The 22,298-nt window shown below is 47.2% G+C and overlaps 1 protein-coding gene across 2 annotated transcripts in view; it reads left to right on the top strand.

The window, feature by feature from the left end:
* The window catches only part of CADM2 (cell adhesion molecule 2), a 1,787,353-nt gene that overhangs the window by 1,352,487 nt on the left and 412,568 nt on the right, over positions 1-22,298 (top strand). For both annotated transcript variants that reach the window (XM_078658341.1, XM_078658340.1), the window contains exon 3: positions 13,515-13,667. In XM_078658341.1, the coding sequence (XP_078514467.1) occupies positions 13,515-13,667 (153 nt within the window). The remainder of the gene's footprint in view (positions 1-13,514; positions 13,668-22,298) is intronic.

Here is a 22,298-nt window from a genome sequence, read left to right as displayed (position 1 = left end):
TTTATCTAACTCTTGCAGGTTTTCTCTCATCCCTTTTTCCATCCTTTGTCAATGTTTCCCTGTTTTACTCCTTTTCCTTCTTTCCCTGTTTTCTGTCTTTCGCTCTGTTGTTCCAGGTCAAAGTCTGATTAAGAAAAATATGTTCTGCTCCCCAACAATGATTGTCGATCGGCCGCATCTGCAACCACTGGCTCAATTAAAACACTTCTTCAGAGGTTAAACATTGTTAGAGTTCTATAGCCACTGTACTACTCCTGTCCTTAGCTGCAACTTCTCTTTTAGAAAAGCCCTTGAACGGGCTACTACCCAAAAAGAGATGCATGGTAAATGGGACAAGAAGATGCTGAAGACATCAGATGGGGAAGACTGTACTTCTTAGAGTTAATTGGCAACACACAGCTGGAAGTTACTGTCTGTACTTCTGTGTTGGACCTGGCCCTTTCTGTAGGGTTATCCCCAAACTCTTGGCCTTCCTCCTCCTATGTCTGCTGAAATAATTTTTGGGAGAGTTCACATACAAAGGGGTTGGGCTTTTTGATCAGCTGGCTTGGGCCAATTATATATTGTATTTCAACAAATACCCAGATTGATCATCATTTCATCAGATCAGGTTTTTTGAAAGCTCAATTAATTTGATTAGCTTAACCTTATTTTTTATTTAAAGTGTTATGGTATTTCAAAACATTAAACAAACACATGAAACATATCCTTTGGGCAATATTTAAATGTATGACACATTATTTACGGCCTTTCTGAAAAAGTTATACCGATTTTTCCTGAATCACAAAAAGGAAAAAAAGAATCTCGGCTAAATACATAAAACAAAACAAACATGTAACAAGAATGAATTAGTGATGAACCAGTCTTTTGATTGTAAAGTGCTGGAGTTTCTATTGTTAGTCTCTTTGTCTGGATTAAATACTGACACTCCTATTTGAAGCAACTACTGGGGGTTGTCTTGGCACACTCTTTGAGTAGGCCACCAATGTCCCTTTGTAGGATTGCCAACATTTGGTTGTCTCTTTAGCAAAAGACTCCTCACAGAAGGTAGACACATTTTTAACCTCCTTTTTCTTGTGGGTTTTCCTCTGGACCATGACTGGTTTATTATGTGAAATAATGGATAAAACAGCACTGTTGTTTACTTTGTTTCTAAATCAGGGCTCCATACCTTAGTCAAACAACTCATGGTCTCATCACGATGTGGGTCGGAAAGCATTCTGACCAACTCCTTGTCAGACGAATCGCATTCTGTGAGTCTGACTGACCGATTGAAATGTTTCCGAAGACCGTTTGGTCGGACTCCCATTGACTTCAATGGGAGCTTGTGTTCCGATCAACAACACAGGCTCCCATTGAAGAAAGGGGTGGGTGTGGATAACCATGCACACTGTGGAGGACACCCCATGGTGCCTGCTACACCATGCATGGTTGGAAAGAGGGGACCCATGGGGACACCCATGGACCCCAAACAGATGACTCTGGTGAAGGGGGCCTGCCATGGGCTCCCAAATGCGGTTTCCGACAGCCAATCTATGTCGGACAGACCAATTCGGAAAGTCTCTCTGAAACCTATATCGTCATTAGGAAACGCGGTCTTTATACCTGTACAAGCCTGCTCTGACCGAATGCCATTCGGAAGCGAGTCGGAACCGAGTTGGAAAGTCCGAACGGTTTCCGAATATTGTAATCAGTCGGTCGGATGAGTTTCCGATCGGTCGGAAACAAGGGGTTCTGACACGGATTCGGACAAACTGAATGTCATTCGGAGCATTTCAACCGACATCCTAATGAGGCCCTCAGTTTTGACATATTACATGTCCTTCTCTGTGATTGCACTCAATTGATCCATGCCCCCTGGTGCAATGGCTTACTGGTTTCCCAAGCCTGACTTTGTGTCTGCAATCATTCTATGTGTTCAAGAATAAAGATTGAAACAAATCGTTGTTTTTTTAGACTTTAAATGGTTTACGGTTTACTCTTTTTAGTTCTCTTCCCAGAGCACATTTTACTTACTATTTCATTAAAAGCGCTGCATATTTTCAGTATTAAATTCCTCCTTTTCACTGGCTCCTGCACTTAATCTGTAAGAATAATAATGTTATTTTGGTATTACAAATTTATGAGACTTGTCAGTTTGTCTGTATTCATGATTTTGTCTGCACCAATATTTTGGGTTTGGACATCTGCCTTTGTCTAAAAGCAGGAATTGTTTAACTAATATTACCATACTTATCTGAACTCTGTTTCTCTAATTCTTTTGCTAACTGCGACATGCTAGTTATGTATTACTATGAAGTCTTTCTCGTCTCTAATCTGTATGAGGGCTCTCATCAGCATGTATTAGATTGTATCGGGCACCATACTAATTTTTTTATCTAATATCACTACAATATTTTAAGACTCAGTTCTCGATTCCCCACGTAGCCATTTAGAAAACTTTCAAATGTTCTTTTGCATTTACTGCGATTTTCACTACCACTAGCTTGAATCTAGACAAGGTGCGCAATGCCCCGTGTTGTCATTCAAAAACTTAAAAATATTCATTCACATTTGCTGTGCTTGTTAATTCACTTAGTTTTTGAATTGTGCACATACCATGTTGCTACTGGCTCCTCGGGCGTTTCTGTGGACTACGTTGATCGTTTCTGACTGCTTATAGAGGCAGACATTGCTTGCTAGGCCGAAGGTATTGAGTAACTATCTAGGACCAATATCATGTTGGTTGATGTAGTGTCTTTCCTTTGTACAAATAATGGGTGTATTAAGATTAGTTCTTGGTGCACCTTGGATTGCCTTTGTAAGGATTTTCTGGCAAATGTGTTAGGGGAGTTTTGGGGAAGCACTTGCTGAACTTCTTCTCTCTCGCTTGATTAACCAGGCCATATCTTCATCATCTGTTATTGTAGAGCTTGCCCATGTGTGTTATGTTTATTTTCTTCCTATGTTATGAATTTGTTATTTTTACCTGAGAATGTCCCTGACATGTCTCCAAGTTTGATGTTCCTGTAAATAAGATCACAAAAAATCTTGCCTTCTAACGTGGCTGGCATATGTCAACACCTAATGTGGCACACAGCCACAACTGACCAATTGAACACTTTGAGGGAATATAGAACAGGTGGGGGTCATCATATTATCAGAAGTTTCGGATCCATGCCAGAGTTTCTGAATACCACATAGGCAGTTCTTCAAATGGGCTGGAACTCTCAGGTACTGAGTAACATCACTTTTGTATTTTGAGAGTGAGTACCTGCACTTCTCAGTAGAAGTGCAATACTTTTGATTGGAGAGTACCTGCACTTCTCAGAAACAAGTAGGTACTTAAGTTTAATGCACCTGCATTGCTATTTTTCCGTTTTAGGCACCGCAGATAGGGAAAAAAGTAAGAAGTTCGGCAACACAAGCCATTTTGCAGCACAGAGCTACGTCATTTTAAAAGCACAGGGATGTGTTGTATTAACAACAAAAGGATGCATCTGGATGCTTTTCTGCGCTGGGTCACAATTGGCTGCCATGCGCCAGTGCAGGCCCCCTTGCGTCATGTTGCAAAGGTGCCTGCATTGCGGGAATGATTGCTTTGGTGCTGGAAGGGACACCTTCCTGCACAAAAACAATAATTTCTCATGGTGCACCACTGGATTCTGACGCATTCCCCCTTTATAAAACTTTGTAAATCTGGGAATATGTCAGGATTTATGGATGTTGTGGTGGACCACCCACAGCCACACCTATGGAATGCCCTTTCATGCAGAATAATGCGTGAAAGGGGCCCATATTTTTAAGTATGGCCAGGGACACTGCGCCACCAGTGCACCAAACACAAGGGACACATCAGCGACGCAATGGTCTTAAATGAGGCACAACGAATCATAATAATGCACATTATGTAGCTAAGTATAGGTATGCCGAAAACCTCTCTCTCTTGTACATACGAAGAACCAATGTTATATTAATCTGCTCCTTATAGTACTGCTTTCCCATGTTAGTTGAATTGTATGCATTGAGTTACATTTAGTTTGTTACGTTATAGTGCGAACATTTGATTTTAGCTTTCAAAACAGTCAATGCTCCCGCTGGCTTTCCAAACAGATCGATTGTTGAATGCACTTTGGCTCCTGGAAACAAACAGCATTTTATGATCAGTTCCAAAAACACGCTTGACATTGAACATCTAATAAGGTGCAGGCCTTTACCAAAGAAACAGTGTCATACTTCCGCCCTTGAAACATGTTTTATTCATGGGTCCCGTTATTACACACTCTTGATAGAGGTACAGATGTACCCTCAGAGCATCACCTTTTGAAGGATAATGTATACTTTGTACTTCTGAACCAACCTTTGAAGCCCGCATCTTGGTCCAATGTCACCTCATACCTTGAAGGTCGTGTGTCAGTATGAATTGCTTTTGATTTTTAAAGTCTGTAATTAAGACAAATGCATACCCACATTATTGTGCCTGTTTTATTTATTGTGTCTACTATGCCACTGTATTTTATATTTTACACATTTTCGTGCATTCGTTACAATGTTACCCACTCTTTTGAAATGTTTTCATACCGTGATTAAGATGCCACTCTCTTTTCTAATCATGTTTCTACATAAATCGCGAGACAACGTTTGTGACCCTCAGTCTGTTTATATTGTTCATTATTTTGCACTCTCTGGTTCAGCATTCATGGTTTCTCCAGTAAAAGATGTACTCTCACTTATGTAACCTGTAACTTTGTTGCCTAATGGCCTTCTGGTTATAGTCCCCTCTATATAAGCCAGTTTATAAATACCATGAATATTTTAGCATGTGCTGTAGGTAATTGTGTATTGTGAATATAAATCAGATAATATTTTACTATGTTAGTAAAAAGGTAATTCATGAGAACGAAGATAATTTCTGTACCCTACAATGATTGGTGGCCTAGTTCTCAGGAATAACTGATTACACGTGTGTGTTTCAAACCATGACAGTTATTAACAGTAACATGAAACGAGTGAGCGGGGATGATCCTATGAGGGGATATTATATTTTACAGATTTTTTTAACAAGTAGGATAAGGGCCACTCCCTACCAGTAAATGTTGGTTTGTGTGCAGAAGTCCACGTGACCTCTTCAGAAGGATGCTTTCAGGATTCAGGAAACAGCATGTATGCCAAATTATCAAGCATAGGTCCCTTAGAGTGAAGCTGTCGACTTAGAAATTGATCATTCAGTTAACAAATTAAAAAACAATCTGGAAAATTATTTTATATGCTGTGTTATCTGCTCATATCAACAGCATTTTTTTTATTTATAGACCGTGCCTGTGTCACTCTAAAAATGAAATCGTGATGCTATAAGTGGCTTGAAGCAACTAGGAGACTAAAAGAAACATGTCAGACATGAGTGATGACATAATACCCTCTTTCTATGTAGCGGTTGACATCCAAGTGCCAAAGGACACAAAGCTGTCATTCTATCTCTTAATGTGCCATCTACTGCTAAAATGGAAATGGTGTGATTGACAGGACGTAAAGTTGGGTGCACGCTTCTAAATACATTACATTTATGAAAGCAAATTCATAGACTTAGTTACAGGTTAATGCAGCCTGTTGGATGCCATTTGCCACAAATGGGAATCAATGAGCAGTCCACAGGAGTTACTTAACTCCCCTATTTGATCATGCTTTTCGTAAAAAAAAAAAAAAATATATATATATATATATATATATATCTCATTTGTGAAATCAGCTTGGGCACAGCATGTCTAGAACGTGTACTTCATTTGATATCATCATGTGCATAAACAAGTAATAAACAACATCAATGTGGTAAGAAGTTCTATAAAAACTAATAATTGTTAATATTTATAGTAAGATTAGTATGTACTGAATAAATATCTGTCTTTATTTTATTGTAAATCAGGACAGATGCAAAGGTTCAAATGGGTCTACATTAGTTACAATGTGGTCAATGTAAAAAGAAAGTGGTAAACCTGCACCTGTGAAAATATGACTAGGCCCGGGTACAGATTTACAACTTTCTGCAATTTACTTCGGGACATATTCTCAAGGACTCATCGCCGAGTTATCGGCACTTTATTGCAGCCAAAGTGGCGATAAATTTATCACCCCATTCACAAGCTGTTGCTAGCAGCCCATATCACCAGTTTACCTGCGATAGCAGCCGCAAAAAACATCGCCACAGATGACCCCTTCAACTAATCAACTGTTCAACTAATGAGATGCAGAGTAGGCATTCCCATGCAAAAAGCAGCGACAACACCACTCAGCAACATTCACAATGACCAGCCAGATCGGTGATAAGTACCCAAAACAGGCGATAAGGCGCGTTAGCACCAGGAAATTAACACCTGCTCTGACCTGGTGTAAAGTCGGACGACAGCCTGCACCAGAAAAGGGAGCCCAGCCCAGAGCCACACCTGAAGAACAACTGATGCCATGGAGCTACTGATTATGCAGCTCGGAGCACCAACAGGGACACAGCACCCTCCGCCACCACCCCCAGGCCCGCCACTCCCCTTCCGGACCACCCCCACCCCGCCCCCCATACCACCACAGAGGCGGCACAGACAAAGACAGCAGACCTTCAGGAAATGACCAGCCTCACAGAATTAACACCAGAGAATGTCATTGCCCACTACAGGCTCAAAAGGACAACCATCATCCCCATCCTGAACATCATTGCCCACAGGCTGACGGTACCAACACAGCGGACAACCAACATCCCACCTCAGACAAAGCTGCTGGCTGTGCTGCACCTGTTGGCCTCTAGTACCTTCCAACCAACAAACGCCAGAGTCGGAGGAGTCTCACAACCAGCCCTATTCAAGTTCCTCACACCTGTCCTGGATGCCATCATCAGATTGGTACCCCAGTACCTATACTTCAACTGGAGACCAAGCAAGGCTTCTACGCCATAGCTGGCTTCCTGCACGTGTTGGGGGCAATAGACTGGCCCCATGTCCTACTTTTGCCCCCTGCCGACACTGCACACAATTACCGCAACAGTAAGCACATGCATTCCATCATTGTGCAGGCAATAGTGGACCACCGGGGACTCTTTACTAATGTCGTCGCCAACTACCCAGGCAGTGTGCATGGCCCCTACATCTTCTGACAGTCCATCATCAACCAGCGCTTCCAGGATGGCACCTACGGAAATGCACTGCTCGTTGGTAAGTACCAAATGAACACACCACACACCTCAACTTCTCAAATATGCAACTCACAACTCTGGGGATGCACATGTTACAAACTCGCATACAACATGCCTAACAACATGCCCACCCACCAGATATGACAACACAACTTACTGTGGGAACCTGGGCCAGCCTTGTACATAAGCCATCAACAGCATGGCACCTCAGCCACACAATAGCAGATTGTGGGGAGAGGTGGGGACCAGGCATGTGCGAAGGAGGCAAGTGACCCATGAATGAGAATGTACACAATGCCAAGTGTGTCATGAATGTGATGGCCAGACTGCAGCATGCAGACCACACACAAATCCATGTTGACATACACCGCTGGTGTATGGAGTGTAGTGGACAGTGAACGCAACCATGGCAGCCCAGCCACTGGGGAAGATTGCGGAAGTGTAGCTTGTTACGTCCCCCCCTGTAAGGATGAGCGGAGTGGGGTGGCCTGACATATGCCAGGCCAGTATAGGGGTGTGAATAAAAAGCTTGTAACTCTGGGCGTGGTTCTCTGCCAGAAAGCCCAACATGTCTGCCAGGACGGCGCCTCTCACCCCGCCATGACACGGATGCCGTCGCCATGGGTGGTGTTGCCTGCTATCCTGTGTGCCTGCTGCACCCCAGGCCACTTGTCCCCAAACCCGACTTGTCTGCCCCTATGCACCCAGGCCTCACTGCTCAGCTGCTGACACCGGCGTGTGTCAAAGTGGGCCCACCACATGCCGGTGCAAGCTCCAAGCCCGAGACCCGCGACCTTGGCAGCCTCCTCAACCATCACAGCCTCCGGAAGCAGGGCCCGCAGTACTACTTTCTCATTGACGTACTCCACCGGCATACACAGCGGGCCAGTAGGTCACACATTTGGAACTGAGTATTGATTACACTATGGCAGATTACATTTTTTATGGCTGAGTTTATATCACTATACTCCCTTCGATGTGGTGCCACCAATGCTGTGCATAGCATTCCAACCAAACGTGTCTGTGGGCTCTTCCAGACTTCTGCCTTCAGCTCACGCTGCGATCCAGCAGGCACCACACCAATCCAATACAGTCTGTACCAGGCAGACCACGGCATTGTCGCAGCCTGCACACCCGCTCAGGTCTGCAGCCTCTACCTCTGTCAAACACAAATCTTCTCCGCATGCCATTTCTACGTCATGTGTTAGAGATCCAGGAGGAGGTGGCTGAACAGCAGTTGACCCACGCTGACCACTGCCTCTGGCCAACACTGCGGTCAAGTGGGTCACACATTCGGAACTGAATCTTGATTTCATCATGGTAGATTTCCTATCACAGTATGCAAGGAGAGGAGTAAGAGGAAGAGGCGGTTCGGTCCGTGGAAGAAAAGGCTCTCCGCTACGGAGGTGAACGAACACTACCAACAACTGCACTACTGCAACTAACTCTGTTCCTTGCAAGCCGACAACATGTGGCTGTGGGCGACTGCTGACTGCTGCCTCCGGCACACACTGCAGTCAAGTAGGTCACACAATTGGAACTGAGTCTTAATCTCCTCATGGCAGAGTTTATATCATTGTACAGGCATCATCGCAGACTGCATCCCCTCCAGCTCTGGTGCCACTGAGACTGTGCCAAGGAAGTCATGGACACTCTCCGGTAGAGCTCAGGTTGTGTCTGAGTCTATGGCCTGGGGTTTGTCTACATCATCATGTAGCTGGTGCTGACATGGTGGTAAAAAGGTGTCAGTAGCATTCAACTCCTCCATATGCCTGTTTGTGCTTGCCTCTGCCCTCTGCATCATGCCTTGGAAGGACACCTTCCACTGTCCCCCATAACACTCTGTGACATTCTCCTTGGACATCAACGAGGACCCGCTCAGCTCCTGTGGCCCTACCTCAGTGCATCGCAAGTCACTGTCCCGTGGCGGCGTGCCTGTGCCGGCCACAGTGCATCCAGGGCTACTAACTCTGTGCAGCTCAAGTCATGGACACTTGCTGTTTGTACTTTGGACTTCTGATTGTCTGATCATTGTTGTAGTGGTTGCTAGCACCAACTGACCCCTGAGGGGTGGCTTACACTCACCCCCCACCCATCCAGCACAGGCGTCACTGAACATTTGACCCTGGCAATAAAAGGTGCTGGGCGCACGTGCCTGTAGCCAGTTCCACAAACTATCTAAGTGTGTCTGTGTTGTCATTATTTATTCATGAGGGCCCGGGCCCTACCACATAACATTGTGCTGTGTACAGCGGATGCAAATATGTAACCGCAGGCTGTGGGGTGGACCTGGGACATGTAGCTGTGTCGTAGCCCACTGTGAGCGTAAGCGGAGTGGACCGGCAGACAGCAGTACAGTGTTGGGGTGTGGTTATTCAACGCTTGGCTCTGGGCGTGGTTAAGTTAAGGCCTTGCCAAGGAAGTAAGTAATGCTGTTGTAGTGTCTGCGCCACCCGTCAAGCAATATACAATGCTGCTATGTAGCATGCCCCCGGAGTGCGGCCTCGGCCGAAGGGGTAAATGAGGGAGTGCAAACCAGCTTGGGGTCATGGATCATACATGCCAACTGTTGTTTGTGTGTGTTGCTATTACAGTAGCATAAGCCAAAGGTCTACCCTCATACGCATGGCGAGGTCAGCCTGGCATGAACTCTACATCTGTGTCTGCACACACGTGGCCGCCCACCTTTAGCGCACATCGTCACTGTGTCATTGTCAGGCTTGTGGACATGTACAGACAGGCATGACGATGGTGTGCTGTAGGGGTGCAAGTGATGCAACTGCGCTGCCACACTGGTGAATAGGCACGGGGGAGGTAGGAACAGCAGTGAGGCTACGTGATACAAATTGATGCAGCACATTCGCTACATGCAGTACATGTCATACAACAATCACTGAGTCACACATATCACGCACCAATATACCAGTGAGCCTCCAATACATCATGCAGCACCTACTACTGACTCATGTCTCTCTGCACTGTCACAGATGATCAAGGATATGCCCTCTGCGCTTGGATGATGACAACCCTATGAGCCCCGAACACACAGGCCCAGAGGCAGTACAATTTGGCCCACAAACGCACCAGGGGCATCGTGGACCGCACATTTGGCTTGTTGAAGTCACGTTTCAGGTGGAAGGCTCCTGTACAGGCCAGACATCGTGTGCATGATGATTGTTGCATGTTTTATTTTGCACAACATATGTGTACGCAGCAATGCCCCATGAATACAAGTGCCAGATGCACCAGATGATGATGATGAAGATGAAGCAGGTAGACCACACCCTACTGCAGCCGCAGCAGGAATGGCCCATAAGAACACCATAATTGACACTTTCTTCTCATGAGCACGTCACATTGTGACAATCCTTAGCGATCATGGGACAGTACAAAATAACAAAAAGCACAGCATGTGCAAATAAATGCATTCCTAGACACATTCCCTGAGTGCATGTCACTCATCTGCACATGCACATCACGCAGACACGTGTGAGTGTGACATGTAGTGCTAACAACTTTATGAATTTGTTAATGGATGGTGGGTGTGTCACCTCTGGGCAATGAGGCTGTTTAAGGTGTCCCGTATTCGACCTGCCAGTTCTGTGTGTCGCAGTTAGTGCGGAATCCCACTATCCGGCGTTTCACATGTGCCCCAAAACATTCCAGTTTGGTTGTCATTTGTGACCTACAAGTGACAAGAGAGCTCCTTTTGGGGTCAGAGTTGTTCCACCATGATGCAGGGATGCACCACATGACTCAAATCCCACAACGTGGGCAACATGTACGTAAGTGGGAGTCGTTGCCCCTACATTCGCCCATGCTTACATGATTTATTGATCATGGACTTGACATGTCTGTGTGCAGGAGGTGTTGATTGTCCCTCTGCATTGTGTAGGGGAGATGTGGTTTAACAGTGTGTTCCATGTAAGTTTCCGCATTGGCGCAATTCACATGCCCGCTGCATGTCAATGCACATTGTGACTGTTTGTGAGGAGATACCTATTTGATGTGGGACAATGGTCATTTGTTCTACGTCACGGATGTGGGGTTGTGCTCGTACATTGCCATCTCACTGTTTTACTCTGCTTTTATGGTGCCTTTTCCCGCATGACGCATGTGAATTGCAGGCCTCTTGCTGGTTTTTGCTAATTTTTGTATCGCGATTGGCATCATTGCAACTTTTTTGCGTTTGTGTTTCGCATTTTTTGCCGTGTCACGTTGACTTTATCGCGGACATTTGACACGTTATCGTGGGTATATTGCATGGTACTGACGTATTGTGAATACAACATTCACACAGAGTTATTTTCCCACGATAGTCTGCGAGGTGAAGAGTTGTGTTAACCTAATTTTGCAGTAATTATCACACGTTCTTGAGAGTATCCCCCATACATTCTTTTTAGGACAGCAATTTTACAGATGTAGTGCTATGAATCTCATGTATCTCCCTCGGACATCAATTTCCCTTGGGCATAATGTTATTAGCATAAAATTAAGCACGGGCAAAGAAGCCAGCTGTCCAAAAGCACTATAATTTTCTTTTTGTCTCTGCAAGGAAACCATTTCTGCCCAATAAGAAAGCCCTTGTCCTACACTCCATCGAAAATAATGGTGATCCATTCCATGTCCCATTCTGGAATGGGAGATGCTCATCCACTGGCTAGAATGAATCATTGACCATTGCCAGTGAGGATAAGAAGTGGATTGGGGTGTGGGAATGCCCACACATACCTGTGAATGAGGCCATTAATCACTACCATCATGCACATGTCCTGAGATTCGCAACAAAATATCCCACAGTACCCGAATTTAAAGAAACCCAGATGGGCAGAATGAAGGTTCTCTCTTGATGGAGAAGGGATGTAACCTACACTTCTTTGATTCTCAAATTAAACAGCAGTCAACTATTATTTCACAAAACAAACCCGAAACGTCTACTTTTAGTTTTCTCTGTGCTCTTTTCTCGTAGTGATGGTTGCTTGCTTTCATATATTTTCATCAAGAGGTTTAAAACTACACAAGGGGTTATTGCTTAATGTGAATGAAAGCATGGCCCCAGCTCATCTATCTATCTATCTATCTATCTACCGATATATGATGATAGACGGACGGACGGACGGACGGACGGACGGACGGACGGACGGACGGACGGACGGACGGACAGACAGACAGACAGACAGACAGACAGACTTAAATGATTATCAAACTCGAGGACTGTGTGCCTCAACTCCATCAATGTCTCAAGAATACAAACCAAACTTGAATTACCCCCAACACAGATCAAAATATTTAAAGAGAGAAGAGCTCAGTGAGTCATCCAACCTCACAAAGATAGGCGTGGGTTATCATGCGAGCCTGCAGAACAGCCGTGGCCCGTGGAGGGAGTTGCGGTGGGGCAGGCAGCAGGGCGGGGGAGGGGCAGGGTGGGGGGTGATAAACACCGGAATATGGATGATTACAGGTAAGTAAACAATTAAATGAATAAAACAAATTTCGTTCCGTGTCCTGCAGCGCAAAATGCAATGCAGGGTGCGCTACGAAATTTGTTTTATTAATTTAATTGTTTAATTACCTGTAATCATCCATATTCCGGTGTTTATCACCCCCCACCCTGCCCCTCCCCCGCCCCCCTGCCCCAGCGCAACTCCCTCCACGGGCCGCGGCTGCTGCTGAAGCAAAACCGAAGGCCTCACAGAAGACACACTGGTGAGCCCATCAGATGTTCACATGACAGTTTTCATCAACCCACCCAAACTAGATAGACTGATTAATAACTTGTAAGCTGCCAAACACACTCTCAACATCTGTGTCGCCTCAAAGAGGAAGATCCATACTCTATTGTGATTGCATGGAAAAATGCTTCACTGAAATTTGAAACTCACATTCAGCTGCATCCTTCTGCAGATACCACAAGCGCACGCTATAAAATTATCTTGTACGGGTATTTCCTGGTATTGTATTTCCTGTCTTCATAGTGGACATTGTGTGCCACCACTTTATCTTGCCCACCATCTAATTTCTAATCACGTGTTGTTCAGCTAACAAATAGCTTGGATTAATTTTAATAACATACTTGGAATTCTTAGCCACGTGTCATGGTTTTGTATACTATAGTTAGAGTCTACAATAGAACGCTGTAAAGTCCTTCAGTTCATGTCTACCACCAATGCCCTGGTTTTATTTAGACTTTTTGTATCATAAACACATCTTTTTTCATTGATCCGTGCACATTTAAAATAGGCAAAGTGGTATAAATTCACATTTGATGACTGTTTCCCTTGAACGCAAGCTAACCCTTACAATAGAACGATGAATCTGCAGATGGTATTTTTAGATGATTAATCTGTGGTATTTTTTTCAGCCTTGAGGGACAACAGGATTGAAATGCTTCGCGCGTCCTGGCATGAGCTGAGTATAAGCATCAGTGACGTGTCCCTGTCAGATGAAGGGCAGTATACCTGTTCGCTATTTACAATGCCTGTCAAAACATCCACAGCTTTTCTAACAGTGCTGGGTGAGTATGAATTACATTTAAAAAGCAGCTGTGTTGTAAACGTTCTTATCTATACTTAAACGTTTTCTATTTAATGATGTGTGATGGTCAAACTGATTTCGCTGAAGCTGTGATCATAGGAGTTTTTTTAGTGATTACTTCTCATAAAGTGCAGTGGCACCTTGGGCCTCTTCGTAATCCTCACAAGAAAGCAACCGATAGGGATGTGCTTGCAAGATTAAATAATGTGTGTATATATATCTCTATGAGAAGTTATCCCTTTTCCCTGAGGACATCCTCAAATTACAGACACAATGTTATACGTGAACTGGCTGTTATCAACGTGAGAGACCAGTTTGCACCTCACCCTCATGAGCACAACATGGTACCAATACCATATATTTAGTCAACCAATGCCATCTCAAAAGAAAATCCATATCCTCTCTCAAACCCACAAATCAAAAGTATTTAGAACAATTTTGTTTAATACACCCAGACATAAGCAACATTGGACCAACTAGCTAATAACCAAATGATGTAGCTCAACAGAACAGCCTCCTCAGATTATTAGTCAATTAAAATTGACTACCTCTTCGGGACATTAAAAAAAGTTTAAGAAATAGGGTTACTGGTTGAGGCAGGTGAAAACCTACTGAAGCAGGAACCACAATCCATATCAGGGAGAAATCACACGCAAATCACAAATTAATCTGTGCATCCCCCTCTGGTAGATTGCCACAGAGCTGTCAGTTTTATCTTAGAGGCAATGAGTAAAGTATGTATGCAGCACTTCAAACTGTAAAAAAGTGGAAACACTACAAAATAAATATTTAACACCAATTTGGTAAAATAGAGTAATTTTTAATGAATAAATCAAGACCAAAACGAGAAAAATCCAATCAGCAGAAACAGATTTGCAATTTTAAAGATTTCAGTCAATATAGCACCAAAAACTCCAACACACCAACTTTGGCTATCTAATCGCGCTAGATGGAGAAAAGGTCACTAGTTCAGGCTGGAGGCCATGGAGTGTGGGTCATCTAAAGAGATGCAGCTAGGCCAGCTGAATAAGAGTACCTTGTTGAGGGGCTTGCGATGTGTTCAACAGCGTTTCCTGGAAGGCTGCAGGTGGCTATGCGGAGTCCTTGCATTCCTTGCATTGGGGAAATCCACACAGGAGAGATTCTATTCGAGGTTGCAACGCTCAGCACAGGAGATGCATTGGTTCTGCTGAAACCACAGATGGGATGGCAGAGCACGGTGAGGCCCACTTCCAATAATCTAGGTATGATGTGGCACCAGTTGGCGGGGTAGGACTCACAAATGGCAGAGTCCAGGTGCTAGGTTCAAGATTGTTGGACCCTTCTGTCCCTGAAGTTCTAGTCAGCAGGCCAGACAGATGTAGCCCTTGGAGTTACTCTGGGGTACTGGAGGGAGGGAGGGGGGGCGGTATTGCGCTGATCGCCAAGGAAGTTTACTCTTTCAGTCTCCAGAAGGAAAAGATAGCAGACTGTGAAAGTGCCCTCCTTAAAGTTAAGCTTAATCATAACTTTACATTATCTGGTCTTCTAATTTACAGGTCCGTCAAATGCGTTTAGGGATGACTTATTGGGCAAAGTAAGGCATTTGGCTGGTAAGGCGGCAAACTTCACCATTCTCGGTGACCTGAATCTTCACCTAGAGAATGGGGGGAAGTGGAGATCGCTAGTTTTTTGGCAGATCTGGAGGCCTTCCAGCTGCTGCAGCATGTGCTCGATGGCACGCATGTGGCGGGCCACTTGCTGGACCCTATATTTTCCAACTTGAGTCCTCTTATAGTCCATCTGCCAATGCCATTAGCCTGGACAGATCATTTTTTGGTGTCATTTGTTTTACAGCTACAAGGCAAAGGTGAAGTGATCTGCCCAGCCAAGGTCCTTAAACGCCCATAGCACAAGTTGGACCCCGATCTTTTTTCTGCTTGGCTTGTCAAGCATAGGCCTCAGCATTCATCTGATGCAGATGCGGCTAATTTTGTGTCCAGGAATGGCTGACGGCTGGCCTAGATAGTTGTATCCTGGCCAAATGGGGAGGTAAGGAGCGAGGACGGAGGGTCCTCGCTCCTTACCTCCCCAACCAGTGGTTCAACGAGTCACTCTCACAAGCAAAGAAGGGCTGCAAGCGGTTAAAGCGTGCCTGGCGACGCTGTTATGATGTGTCTGCTAAATTACAATATCGGGCGGCCATCAAGCAATATCACAAAGGTATTCAGAGAGCACGGGCGGAGTTTGTGGCCAATAAAATCTTAGCCAGTTCAAACCCCGCAAGGACTATCTTCTCCCTGTTCAAAGGTATGAAGAATGCAGGGGTGGCCAGTGTCTCTCCCATTGCCTCTAACCATCAATGTGAAGTACTTGCATTGCACTTTGTTAATAAAGTCGACCAAATTTATATGGGCTTACCATCGATGGCCCCTCATTTGGAGGGGGAGATGTCAGAAATGGCGGAGAACATGGGGGGTAACAGTTTGCTATCATTCCCGCTGCTGACACCTGGGGATTTTGAAGCTCTGTGTTTAAAAATTAAATCAGGTTCTCCAGCGGATGCCCTGTCTCCTACCTTTTTCCACCAGGTTCACCATCTGATTTCTCCTGAGTGCTTAGAACTGGCTAATTTGTCGCTTAGGTCAGCCACAGTCCCTCGGGCATGGAAACATGCCAAAGTTATTCCATTACTAAAAAAATCTTCTCTGGACCCGGGGGACCCTGGCAACTACCGGCCAATTTCCCAACTCCCCTTTCTGGCTAAGCTAGTGGAATCCCACGTGAATTCTACTCTTGCTAATTTCATTGAGCAGAATGCCATTTTTGACCTGTCACAGCATGGTTTCTGACCGAGGCATAGCACTGAGTCTGCCCTACTGGTTGTGTTGGAGGCTATTCGCGGCAGCTTGGATGTTGGGGACTCGGCGGCACTGGTCCTTTTGGACTTAAGTGCCGCGTTTGACACCGTTTCCCATGACACACTCCTGAAACGCCTCCTGGAAGTTGGAATTGGGGACGTAGCTTTGGCCTGGATTCTGGAAGATATGTCTTTCCAGGTTTCAGTTCCTCCATTTAACTCACAGGAGTTTGTCCTCCATCGGGGGGTGCCACAGGGCTCGGTCCTAAGTCCGCTCTTGTTCAATCACGTATGTTAGACCCCTGGCGGAGGTGGCAAGGGGCAGGGGGCTTTCCCTGGTATCGTATGCGGACGATACCCAGCTGGTGATTGCTTTCTCTAAGAAATGCAACGCCAGCTTGGGGAAGTTCAAAGATGATCTCCTGGCCATCTCCAACTGGATGGCAGCAAATTGCTTGCAGTTAAATGCCAGCAAGTCGGAGATCTTGTTGTTCGGCAAGGACCAGGAGCTTTGGTCTGAGCAGTGCTGGCCGGATCATTTAAAACCCGCCCCACTCCCCAAGGAGGCTGTGAAGAACCTAGGTGTTTGGTTGGATAATGGTCTGACCTTCGATAAACAAACAAAAGCTGTGGCCGGGGTTTGTTTTGGGCTGTTGCGAGGTCTAAGACCGTTGCTGGTTTTTTTTCCTCCCAAGGTGCGCCAGACCATTGTACAGGCCTCTATCTTGTCCAGATTGGATTATAGTAATTCTCTGTACTTGGGGGCTAACAAGGCAAGAATCAAGTGATTGCAGAAGGTTCAGAACGCGGCGGCCCGGCTCTTGGTGGCACTGCCTAGGTCCTGCTCGGTGGCGCATGTACTTCCCAAACTCCATTGGCTGCCGGTTGAAAAACGCATCGAATTTAAGGTGTTGTGTTTTTTTTTTGTGTAAAATTTCAGTTTGCATATCACAAAACAAAACAGTACAACGAGCGACATTTCTGAATGACAGACTACATAAGGGCTGAGCACTTTAGTAGGAAGAGTCTCAACGGCAGCGTAGCTTAGACAATTCAAAGTCAAAGTCTGAAGACCTGCCAAGGAGGGCAGCCGGAGCTGAAGCAAGCTGACTCGTGCATAAGTGCTGAGCCCTTCTAAAGGTGCAATGGACGACGCCTATCCGGAACAACCCACAAAGAACCCCCCACCCCCCTTCCCTCCCATCCCACCCCCCGTGGTGATGACAGCCATTCATACATACAGACAAACTTCTCACAATTAAAGTTGAAATAGTTGGAGCGCGCGCACTGAGGAAGGGCAGACTGCCGAGGGCAATCCACGTGAAAGGAATCGGACCAGAGGGCCCCAGCGGAAGATGAAGTTCTTAAAGTTTCCCAGAAAGATGTCCGCCACTCGTTCCACACTCAGGAGTCTCCACAGTCTTGCGTGCCAGAGAGAGATCGCTGGAGGAACTGGCGTCTTCCATGCTGCCGCAAGGGTGAGTTTAGCCGCACCAAGGCAGAGCCAAAGAATCTGCTTGTCGGCTCTTGTCTGATGTTCAAGATCCGGGTCCCGAAGCCCGAGTAGGACATGTTCCAGCGAGGTAGATATTGGATAGCCAAGTATGTCCTTGAGGTGGGACAAAATCTCCTCCCAATAAGGGCGAATGATCAGGCAGTCCCACCAGATGTGGCGGAAATCCCCCAGGAAGCCACAGCCCCTCCAGCAGCGGTCCGATGAGGACGGAAAGATGCGGTGCAGTTTGGATGGGTTCAGGTACCAGTCCATCATTGTTTTGAGATGGGCTTCCCGCAGCGCCACAGAGCGATTGTGCGCCGTGATGTCCCGCCAGAGGCTCGCCCATTCGGCATCGGTGATGTCTCTTCCGAGCGTCTCCTCCCAATGTCCCATATAGCGTGGGCGGGGCGATGCTGCCGTAGTGAGCAGCAGCTTATGGAGAAAGGAGATGGCCCCCTTCATGGTGGTAGTGCACAGGAGGAAGGCCTCGAAGGTGGAAGGCGGTCTCGTAGCTGCATCGCCCATCCCGGCGGAGGTAGCCCAGTGGAGGAGCTGGAGATGGTGATATCTCTCAGTGGGAGGGACCCCATAGTCTCTCATGCAATTAGCGAAGGTAAGCGGAACGGTACCGTGCAAAAGATGAGTAAGCGCTCGACAGCCTCCCTCGCGCCACAATCGGAAGGGGCCCTCTTGCAACGCTGGGGGGAAGGCCGGGTTGAAATGAATGGGGGTGAAGGGCAACGGGAACGTCGTCCAACGATCATCGCCTGCGACTGTGTCCCATATTTTTAGCACCGTGCTGGTGGGGGTACTGATATAGACATTTCTGGGCCTATCTCCCCTGGGCTTCCAAGCCAGATCCCATACGGACCGACCCGCGACACTCCTGTCCATATGCAGCCAGTGTTTTTCGGAGAGTTGCTGGGACTACTCCACAAGGAGTCGTAGTTGCGCCGCCTTATAATACAGGTGCATATCAAGAAGACCCACTCCCCCCTCTGACCGTAATCGGCGCAATGTAAAAAAGGAGAAACGGGCGCGCCCGTCTTGCCAGATGAAGCGGAGCATCAAAGTTTTGAGGCGTCTAAAAAAGTCTAGATCCAGCGGAATGGGAAGGACCTGAAAAAGGTAGAGGAACTTAGGGAGAAGAACCATCTTAATGGCGTGTATTCTGCCTAGCCATGAGATGTATTTGGGCCTCCAGCGGGCTAAGTCAGCCCGTATGGAAGTCAGCAGCGGAGCGAAATTTGCAGAGAATAGACCCCCTACGGTAGGTGTCAAGTGGACCCCTAGATACAGGAGTGAGCCGGTCGCCCAGGACAAGGGGGTCAAAAGCCGTACTCGCTCCATTTCAGCCGGTGACAGAGTGAGGTTTAGGATGTACGACTTTCCAAAGTTAACCTTAAATCCGGCTACCTCCTCAAACTCGGACAGGACCCTCTGGACGTGTGGGAGCGAGCGAGCGAGCAGGTTCCTCTATAGACAGTAGAACGTCGTCCGCGAAGAGTGTAATCTTATGTTGCTCTCCTGTGAAGGGGAGGCCCCGAATCCCCTCGTGCTCCCTCACCACCAACGCTAGTGGTTCAATGCTCAGCGCAAAGAGCAGAGGAGAAAGGGGACAGCCCTGCCGGGTTCCGCGGGAGTGGGAGAAAAAAGGGGACAAGTGGCCATTAACAGACACCCTGGAGCGGGGAGTACTGTAGTTCGCCCAGATCATCGTGATGAATTTATCCGAGAATCCGAAAGCCGCTAGGGTACGAAACAAAAATCCCCAATCCACCCGATCGAAGGCCTTCTCTGCATCCAATCCCACTAGCACCGCTGGGATGCGGAATCTATTGGCTTTTTCGATCAGGTGGATCACCCGACGCAAGTTATCGTGGGTCTGTCGTCCCGCGATAAAGCCCGACTGATCTGGGTGGATGAGGATCAGCATCAGATCTTGGAGGCGTCGTGCAATAATAGCTGAATACAGTTTCGCATCGATATTTAAAAGGTCAATCGGTCGGTAGGAGGAGCAACTAGCGGGATCCTTCCCGGGTTTAGGAATGACCGAGATCACCGCTTCGGCCATAGATCCCGAGATGCAGCCCGTCTCGGCCATCGCGTTGAAGAGATCAACTAGGTAGTCACAGATCTCGGTGGAGAAGGTCTGGTAAAAGAGGGCGGTATAACCATCTGGCCCCGGCGCCTTGTGAGGCTTCAGGGCTTTGATGGCGTCTAGAATTTCCTCCCGGGAGAAGGGGGCCGTTAAGAGTTCGTTCCGGTCAGCAGAGACTTGAGGTAGTGATAAGTCTGCCAGATAGCGCCTCTGCGCTTCAGGATCGTGATCGTCGCTTCTATAGAGGTCAGCGTAAAAGCGACCAAACAAGGCTGCCTTTTCCTCGTCTCGGTGAAGATGGTCCCCCGCTCCGTCCCGCATGCTCCCAATGTATTCTCTTTCCCGTTCGTCTCGAAGCTGTCGAGCTAAATGTCTCCCTACCTTGTCTCCCTGCGCGTATGAAGTGTGGCGCAGCGTTATTAGAGTAAATTCCGCCCTGTTATTGTAGTGGGCCCTCAGCCTCCCTCGTACCGCCGTAAGGGGGTGAAGGGTGAGTCGGGACGGGTTCAATTTATGCGCCGATTCCAGGGAGGCCAGCTCGGCCTCCAGCCTCTCCCGTTCCTCTCTCCGCAATTTGTTAAGATTAGCGTTTAGGGCGAGGCATGTGCCCCTCAAGGAAGCCTTGCAGGCATCCCAAGTAGTGAAGATAGAGGTGTCCAAAACCGGGTTTAGGGCCCAGAAATCTCGGATGGCCGTCCGCAATGCCTTACAAGAAGTGTCATCTCGGACCAAAGCAGCAGGGAAATACCATTTGCGCAATCCGTCTCCCCTCGCCAACCAGCGCAACCCAAGGACCAGCAGGCTGTGATCTGAGACTGAGAGTGGAAAGATGCTGGAGTCGCGGACATCGCCCCGGAGGGCCTGGCTTAGAAAGATATGGTCTAGCCGGGAATAGGAGCGGTGGACAGCAGAGAAGAAAGTGTAGTCTCGGAAGTGGGGGTGCAGCGCGCGCCAACTATCAATCAGGCCCATTTCACCAATCTGACGCTGCGTGGCCGTGGAGAACGAGCCGGCATCGGCCCTAAGAGTGCTTGAGCTATCCAGGATTTTGTCCCACACTAAGTTAAAATCTCCGAGGAGAATCAAATGACCCTCAACAAAGTTCTCAATTTTACGCAGCAGATCCTGTAGAAAACTATTCTGCCCTGAATTAGGAGCATACACCACCACAAACGTACAAATCCTTTCATGCAGCAGTCCTTTGACCATCAACCAACGGCCCTCCCTGTCACTCTGCATCCCCATTGGTTGAAAATGAAGGGCCGCACGAAACAGAAGGGCCACCCCTCTATGTTTGGTGGAGGCCGAGGACCTATAAATAAGCGGAAAGTGCCTATGCCAAAGACGGAGCTCATCCTTACGCGCTAAGTGGGTTTCCTGTAGGCTCACCACATTAAGCTGATGATCAGTCAGGTATTTCCAAATTTTTTGGCGCTTTTGTGGAGAGTTCAAGCCCTTCACATTCCAAGTAGCAATATTAAGTGGCATAGAGAAAAAGTAGATTCACCCGCACTGCAGACATCACAACTATGCGCCTCCCTGAACCCACCAGCATACCAGCCCAAGTCCCCCAGTCTCTCCAGTACTCAGCGTTCCTCTCACCGATATACCCCACCACCTCCTCTTGCAGCCTCCAATTTCTCTCCTCCCCATCTCTCCCGGGGCTCCCCAAGAGCCTCTCATTGTCGTGGTCAGCAGTAGCAAAAGACGATGTACAACCTCTGTAGAACCCCAACTTCTCGGAATCAGGGAAGGGTTCCCCAGCAGAAGCAGCACACACAACAATCCACGCATTCCTGTCATCACCACCCCTTCGAACAACCCACCCGACCTCCCCAACCCCCAACCCCACCTCCCCTTCAGCGATCCCTCCCGCATTCAACCCTTCCAAACCCCAAAAACCCTCACAAGCGGATTCCAACAGTCCCCCCCTCAGTTGACCTCCAGGTCTCTCCCATCCCCCTCCTTCCCAGCCCCAAAACAAAAACAAAACAGTGTAGTTAGCAGTCCCATCGGGGAACAGGTTGTAGTGGTCCTCTTGGGCAGGGGATGTGGTGTCTAAGGTGGGACCCCACAGGCCATGGTACGGGGTGTCTTCTCCAAAAGTACACTGAAACCCACGGTACCTGGCATCACGTGCCCCTCCGGCACCAACCAGCTGGCGGCTCAAGGA

This window comes from Lissotriton helveticus, chromosome 8, assembly GCF_964261635.1.
Source record: "Lissotriton helveticus chromosome 8, aLisHel1.1, whole genome shotgun sequence".
In the NCBI taxonomy this organism is placed as follows: Eukaryota; Metazoa; Chordata; class Amphibia; order Caudata; family Salamandridae; genus Lissotriton; species Lissotriton helveticus.
This window is presented reverse-complemented; position numbering and strand designations above follow the sequence as displayed.